At 47.0% G+C, this 8313-nt stretch overlaps 1 protein-coding gene across 1 annotated transcript in view; it reads left to right on the top strand.

Moving 5' to 3' along the window:
- Nucleotides 1–1205: 1205 nt before the first annotated feature.
- The window catches only part of ATBCAT-5 (branched-chain amino acid aminotransferase 5 / branched-chain amino acid transaminase 5 (BCAT5)), a 29184-nt gene continuing 22076 nt past the window's right edge, over nucleotides 1206–8313 (top strand). The window contains exons 1-2 of the mRNA XM_087664111.1: nucleotides 1206–1469; nucleotides 3082–3152. Coding sequence (XP_087520237.1) covers nucleotides 1323–1469; nucleotides 3082–3152 — 218 coding nt within the window. The 5' untranslated portion in view covers nucleotides 1206–1322. The remainder of the gene's footprint in view (nucleotides 1470–3081; nucleotides 3153–8313) is intronic.

Below are 8313 nucleotides of genomic sequence, written 5' to 3'. Positions count from 1 at the left end.
TGCGCCTTGATATATGGTCAATGTATACATGGCTACTAGCTCATAAGAAGTTGATCCTTGGGTGTTGAGGTAGAACTATAGTATTGCTAGAAGGGTGGCCTATACATGTGAGGGAAAAGGGCTAGGTAAGCAATGTGTCAATTTGAGGCAATAAACCTTGAAACAAGTGGTACTTCAAAGAGAGAGAGCCTATCAAATAATCAAATATACTTGCTCCATGCACAAATGGATAACACATGAATCTTGCATATGATTGCCATTGTATCATTCCATTAAAAATGGCAAGGCAATGTGCTCCTCCACGATCTAATAGGTATGTCCCGTATGGTGTTAAGGTCAACTAAATCCTATAAGGTCCTAATGAGGCTTGACATGTCAAACAAGGGGGTTTACTGCTTGGTGGTGCAAGCATTTAAAGGCCCTGGAAAGTAATTTGTCCCTCATGTCGGAGAACTCCATGATGTCTACATAGAGTGGGAGGTATGGTGACTCATCTTTTATCATAGCCTATTTAGAGGTGGTTGTAAAAAGTAGCACATTGCATGTATATGCCAGTGAGTCTTGACTTTGATCCACGTGTACATGGCCTCCTTGTGTTGTTTAAGAGCTTGTATCACCCCTTGTGATGACTCCTTCTATATCATGGCTACTCCCCTAGAGCCACAAGCCCTCAAGTTATTTGTGCTTGTGGTCTATGTGTAGACCTCTATCAATATCCAGATACTATTGGAAGGTTGCTCTCTTAGCTCTAGTGTGTCTTGATGTGTAGCACAGGGTTGTGACCAATAAATGTCTCTGCAAATCCAAATTAGCTTGCATCTGTCCTTGTGGAACCATTGATGGTAGGAGGTCAAAGAAAATCACTTTCTCTCGTGCCTACCATGTAACACGGATCTCAAACATTTAAGTTCGAAAATATAGGAAAAGTTTTCGCATCCTATTGTTGCCATGTATGTAGTTGGTTTCCTATTGTTGCCATGATGGATTGAGTTGCAATTATACATTAGAATCGTTTTAGAATGGTCAAGAGTGTAGATTCATGTAACCGACCAATAATATTATACATATTAGAATCGATTTAGAAATTTCAACACTGTAAAGTCATGTAACCGACCAATGTAAATTCCCTTTATGCGTCTATACACTAATGTCTTAGTTGACCGTATCTCGCATTTTGGTACCATAGAGTGCATGTATTCTACGTGACATAGGAATGACCGGCTGTTAAGCGAGTATACCTGTATTTGCCGGTCGTTGCACAAAATTTTCCTCCTCTCTCCCTCGTTCGTCCCCTGTGCACAGAGAGAGAGAGAGCTTTGGCTATGGCGTCTTCGGCGGCAGCTCTCGACAAGGTCCCCCTAGAATCCGGATACCTGCGTCTTTCAACGAAGCAATGCAGCCGAGGAAGCCTCGCGTCCTACCAGGGCCTTCGTACCTCCGTCTGGCAGCATCGAGCTTCACATTCCAAGGTGCGGTCACGCTTACTACCATTCTACCATGTTCTGCGCTTCTGGCACATAGGTATCCACAGAAATCATCCTGCCATAAGCGTGAAAGGACGTGGTTCAACTGGTCAGATATATGACAGATTCTGTGTGGGTTTCTGTTGATGATCGCTGGAATATATGCCAGCAAGGTTTTTCTGGCTTCTCTTGCTTATACGTCTTTGATGTGGGGAGCTTCTTGCCCTGATTCCAAACGTGAACTCAATCTTCTGTCTCCAGAAATGGTATCTGCCCTGTATAGGACGTATCTGGCTTGCTAATGTTGTAGTTCTCAGTTGAAATTTTCTGGGCTTTCTTTTGGGGTTGCTGATGTGAGATAGCTGCTCTCTTCCCTTTTCCAAGAGGACGAAAGTTTGGAACTCTCAAGAAGGTTGAGAGTGGACACTTGATGGAGAAGAGAATAATTGATATTCTGAGGGCCATTGCCACAATCTTTTGTATAACACGGAATTGGAATTGAGTGCGACATAATTTCTGAAGAGCTATAATTCCATGGAAAATGGGATCATAACCAAAGCAGGATCAAAGAGAACAACAGAAGATGTTGAAGGCATTGAGTGCAAGGAGCTTTACTCGTTTGCATACACTTCTGTGGAACTTGTATGTGGTGAGTGTTTGGGTTCAATGTGTTTAACTCAGAGCCTGGAGCCTATTGAAAGATGGCCATGCAAAATCTTTCTTTTCTCAATCAAAGGAAGCAAGTTTCATATGCACTTTGAATTTAACAGTAAAAAATGCATTGTACATTCAGCTTCAAACTGTTATTAATTGCAAACTTCAGAGTGAACTACGGTTGGGAGATGAGTCTGTGCAAATCACTTTATGTTTTATTCCATACTTGTATGGCTTGTGTCATGTCATGTGTGCAGGTTAGAGATCCAGGGGGGCGTTTCACAAGTGCCTAGAGTCCAAGTGTGGTGATTACAGAAGGTGTGGCATAAATGAGCCCTTGAGTCCTTGCCATAAGCTTCCTTAACCATGCTAGCCTTGCTATAAGCTTCCTTAACCTCAAGTGAGCCCTTCAGTCCTTGCTATAAGTTTCCTTAACTATGCTAGCCTTGGGGTATGTGCACACTGCAAGACCCATTAATTGCCCTAGTTTTTAGTGGTTAGTGGCCAATGTTGAAGGCACCCATCCAGGATATCCAAGGATGTAGCATGACCTATGCGAGCAGGAAGTTTGAAGGCCAAGAGCTGTATTTTGTCGTTGTATGATTAGAAGCTCCTATAGTGCTGCGGAATTCAATTTTTTGACAGCAAGTTTAAAGGCCAAGAGCTGCATTTTGTGGTTTTATGAGTGGAAGCTCCTGTATTTTTGAAGCCATAGCATATGGCATGCCCAGTAGGCGTATGAGAAGAAACATGTAGTGAATGGCATAACACCATCGGATTAAAGAGAGGTAGCATGGAATATCAATCTGCTTCTGTCTAGCATGGAAGATATGCCTGAATGTTGTTTTGCAAAGCACGCATATCAGTTCTGTATGCAGTTTCTTAAAGTTAATTTTTTTGCATTGGTGGAAGTGACTAATGATCTCTGCCTTTTCTTTCTGCTCTTTTTAATTTCTCAAAGCAGTGTGTGTGTAAGAGCACCCATCTATCTGCTGTCAAGGCTCAGGCTCAGGCAACAGCTGTAAAACCTGCAAAGTAAGCAACAGTCTTTCTGGGAAAATTTTCAGCTTCACTCTTTTAACATCAGAAACAGTTCAAAAATGAATATAACTTTGTTATGAAGACTTTTGCAACAAATAGTATTAGGAGACACTCATGTATTATTACAAGTTGGTACTTTTTATGGAGTGACAGATGTTGCTTGTGTCCATCTAACAGTACTGCACAATTTCGAAGCTGGATTTTGTTTGCATGTAACTCATAGTGTTCCAAATGTCTACATTGTCAGAGTGCAGCGGTGCGGAAGCGTAGGACTGAGAGAGAGAGAACATAGAGAGAAGAGAGAGAAAGAGATAGTGGAAGATGAAGATCTGCTGTATAAAGTGTGCTGTATACAAAGATATGCAGATATGTACACGGGCGCAGTGCGCTGGACTGCGTGTCTCCACCTCGACGATGCAACCTGCTGTTCACCTCGAAGTCCGCTGCAGTCTGCACGATCTCCTGTCTGAAATCTGCGAACAGAGACGGAATTTGCGCAAGCCACCAGCCTGTAATCTGCAAGCAGAAGAATGCAGGAGACTCCTAGAAATCACGGCTATAAATAGCCAAAATCTGGGCGCCATATAACTGCATGTCGGCTGCATTAAATGCAGCCGACTGTACTGTACCAGGTTGGACTGCCACGTGGCAGTCCGACTGTACAGCCTGGCTACAGTCCGACTGGACTGCCTGGCTCTGATCGCTAACACCCCCTCTCAGAGCCTGGGCGGGGCAGAAGCTTGAGGGATCTGGCATGTCTCCGAAGTAGAGCCTGGGGAAGCGCCTTCGTAAACAAATCTGCAAGATTGTCCTCCGTCTTGCAGTACTCCACGGTGATGGTCTCATCCAGAAGCTTCTCTTTGATAAAGTGGTATTGGATCTCTATGTGCTTCGTCCGGGCATGAAAAACAGGATTCCGTGCCAAGGCAATGCAACTCTCATTGTCGTATTGCAGCAAAGTAGGACGAGTCTGGGGGCAGCCAAGCTCCTCCAACAATCTCCAAAGCCACACAGCCTCACATGTGGTGGAAGACGCGGCCCGATACTCCGCCTCAGTAGACGAAAGGGCTACCGTGGGCTGCTTCTTGCTACTCCATGAGATAACGTCTGTACCCAAGGTAAAACAGTAACCTGTAGTAGACCGCCTGTGGTTCACATCACCGGCCCAATCCGAGTCGCTTCAACTTGCAAGAACAAGATCTGAACCACCTGTGTCCGCTGGATAATGAATCCCTAAATCAGATGTCCCCCTCAAATACCGAAGTATCCTCTGGGCAGCCTGCCAATGCACCGTCTGAGGTTCACTCATGCACCCCGCCAAGAGCCCAACAGTAAAACAAAGATCAACACGAGTGTTGAGGAGACAAATCAATGATCCAATCAACTGACGATAGCGGGAAGCATCCGCTATGGGAGAAGCTGAATGGGAAGTGGCCTTCTAGGTCGGATCCATAGGAGTGAAAAGAGTCCGACAATCCTCCATCGCAAAAGAAACCAAGAGCTCTTGTACATATCTCTGCTGAGAGATGAAAGTCTCTCTCTGAGACTGATAAATCTTATGGCCCAAGAAGAAATGGAGTAGACCCAAGTCCGTCATCTCGAACGTCCGATGTAAAGCTGCCTTCGTCTCTTTGACCTTCTGTGCACGATTACCTGTGACAATCAAATCATCAACATACAACACAAAAAGCACACAACCAGCCTCGGAAGTGTGTACATAAAGCTGCGGATTGGCCTTGGAACGTCGATATCCCAATTGTGACTGAAGGAACGAATCAATCTTCTCGTTCTATGCATGCGGAGCCTGCTTGAGGCCATACAAGGCCTTCCTCAACCTGTAGACTTTCCCATCTGAAGATCCAAAGCCAGGAGGCTGCTCTATATAGATCTCCTTCTTCAAATCATCATTGAGGAAGGCCGACTTCACATCCAACTGGTAGACAGGCCATCACCTGTGGCCAGCCATGGCAAGAACAGCTCAAATAGTCGCCATACAAGCAGTGGGGGCAAAAGTGCCATGACAATCAATCCCTGGGCGCTGTGCAAAACCTTTAGCAACAAGGCGAGCCTTGTGCTTGTCCAAAGAACCATCGCTAAGGTACTTGGTCTTGAAGACCCATTTGACGCCAATCACCTTCTTATTCGGGGGGCGAGGCACGAGTGACCAAGTGCCATTCCTCTCAATAGGCTCCAACTCGGCTTGCATAGCCCATAGCTTTCTTCCATGGTGCGGATTGTAAAGCCTCCTTCACGGAGGTGGGTTCTCGATCTTGCATAACACGGGTCATCAAACAATAGTTAGAGCAAACAAGCTCCATAGAATGTGCGTGGTGCCGCCGTGACCGCCGCGGACCATCTTGCTGTCCCCACTCCTCAGGGATCCCCTCGATCCCTGAATCACGGAGTGTGTCACGGGCTCAACGAGGGGGAAGCCGGACCTCTCCTCGTCTCTCTCCATCAGCTAAAGATTCTGGGATATCCACCGGTGGTAACTCCTCGGGGGTGACCGGTGGAACAGTAAACTCTGTATCAGAAACAGAATCAGAATCAAAAGGCGCGGGCTCCAAGGGAATTGTCGCAGGAGCCCAACTCTCCCCCGGATCTCCAAGAACGGGATGCTCCTCACCCGCTGCTATGGTCGGAACCTCCACGAACCGCACATCTCGATTGGTGTACACATCCCGCTTGACGGGATCATACAAACGATAGTCTTGGGATTGAGAGCTGTAGCCAACAAACACTTGTCTTTGGGAAGCTGCTTCAAATTTATCACGATGAGCCTTGGGAATGTGAACATAGGCATCACACCCAAAAATCCTAAAATAAGAAACATCAGGCTTAGTCCCAAAGTAGGCCTCAAAAGGTGTCATCCCATCAACGGCCGAAGTGGGGGATCGGTTAAGGATGTGAACTGCAGTAGCCACAGCCTCGGCCCACAGAAACTGAGGTGTCTGTCGGTGCTCCATCATGGTGCGTGCCATCTCGATCACACTTCGGTTCTTCCGTTCAAGAATGCCATTTTCTTGAGGAGTGTTGGTATTAGCAAACTCCTGGTGAATACCTTTATCTGCACAAAAACGAGCAAATTCATTAGAAACAAATTCACCACCCTTGTCGGATCGCAAGGTCTTCAATCTCTGGCCCGATCGGTTCTCCTCAAAGAGAAGCCAATCCTTGAAGTGGGAGAAAGCTTCTGACTTCAACTCCAAGAAATAGGCCCATGTCATCCTGCTGTAGTCATCTATGATCAACATGAAGTATAAGCTCCCTCGCAAGGACTTGTTCCTCATAGGGCCACAAAGATCCGTAGATACAAGCTCCAGCGGTGAAGTAGAGCGCCGCGAAGCTTTGTTGGGAATCGCATCCCTATGCTGTTTCCCACGAATGCAGGAGACGCATGGCTGCTGGCTCACCACTATGTCCGGCAACCCTTGAACAAGCTGTCCACGTGACGCCCTCCGAAGATAATCATAGTTGAGGTGACCAAACCGAGCATGCCATAGCTCTAAGTGTGTGTGAGAGGTAAGAAGAAGAGTAGAGAGGGCAGTAGAAGACTTCAATTTGTAGATGCCGTTCTCCTCATATCCTGATGAGAGAATCTTCCTTGACCTACGATCAAGGACTCGCACCGAATCATTGTCAAACTCCACCATAAGTCCAAGGGAACAAATCTTATGAACTGACAGTAGATGATACCCTAAACCTAGTACATGCAAGACCTCTGAGGTATGGGTACCACCACGTCCATCTGGAATAAGCTGCATCTCACCCCGTCCTGCAATAGACACCGAAGAGCTATCTCCAATGAGAATCTGCCCACGCGAAGGTCACAACTGGGCAACACCATCTGATGAAGGAGTCATGTGCCGGGAGGCACCACTGTCAACGATCCACTCTCGAGCCTGGGGAGCTGTCATCGCAGCATCAGAAGCATTCGGTGTAGAGTCCTCAATGACAGCTAGATGAAGAAACACAGCTGATGAGGGTGCAGCCACCACTCCAGAATCCTTCGTGTCCTTCTTGTCTTTGTCAGGGCAATCCTTCTTCCAATGGCCGGTCTTTCCACAAATATGGCATGTGGATTCTTTGTCCTTGTCCTTGTCCTTCTTTGACTTGTTATCCCCCTTTTTCTTCTTTTGGTCCCTCCCCTTTTTCTGAGAGGCTTGACCTATCAGTGCCTCCGACTTGGAAGCATTCTGTCCCTTCAGTTGTTCCTCTTGGTCCAAGACCATAGGAACCAACTCTTCCCACCGAAGAGTGGACTCTCGCCCCGAAGCAATGAGGGTGGAGTAGAAAGCACCGAATCGTGGCGGCAACTGGGACAAGAGTGTGATCGCCATGTCTTCGGAGGAAATCGGCTTCCTCGCATTCTAAATCTGCATCTGAAGCTGTCTAAGCTTGTTGATATGCTCCCGCAATGAAGAAGACTTGTTCACGGACAAGGTCCGCATCTGCATCTCCAAAGAAACCCGCTTCATAAGGGTCATCCGGTTATACATCTGATCAAGCTCCAGCCATATCTCCCGAGCCACCGTCAAGTGCTTGATGTGAGCTATCAGGGCTGTAGTACAAGACAGAAAAAGAAAGGAACGAATCCTGGCATTTAGTTTGTCCCAGTGAGACTGTGCCTTGGCCAACTTCGCACGAGCATCGGAAGAGAGTTTGGACTCATCTCTCACCGAGGGTCGGTCGATCTCCTCCTGTACAAGCTTCGCCAAATCGTAGGACTCAAGGATGGCCAACATCATCACGCGCCAAATGCGGTAATCGTCGCCATCGAGCTTCTGATCTGCGGGAAGAGCCGGTAAGACAGGCACCTTCCAGTCCATGATCGTCTGGAACTCCAAGTCAATCTCTGTAGACATCTTCACCTGTAATGCCTTTACAAACGCAAAAGCAGCCCCCTCTAACTGTGAAAACGCAGCCTGCTAGGGCTCTTCCGCGTCCCGAAACTTCTTCACCCGCTGGAGGCGATGAAAAAGCAAAACCTGCACTTGAAAGCTGAAAACTCAAACTTCCTCCTCGTCAAACAGCAGAAAACAGCAGCAAATCCACCACCTGGACTTCTTTCCCGCGCGCCCACGCTCGCTTCAGCCTTGTTTCGAGGCGCAGCCCTCTTGCTTGCCCTCAAACGCTGAAAACGCAGCCTTGTATC

The sequence above is a fragment of the Lygodium microphyllum genome, chromosome 23 (genome assembly GCF_053477565.2).
Source record: "Lygodium microphyllum isolate KBCC chromosome 23, Lygodium_microphyllum_v1.1.10, whole genome shotgun sequence".
Lineage (NCBI taxonomy): Eukaryota > Viridiplantae > Streptophyta > Polypodiopsida > Schizaeales > Lygodiaceae > Lygodium > Lygodium microphyllum.
Note: the sequence above shows the minus strand (reverse complement) of the source record. Positions and strands in the feature narration are given on the sequence as shown.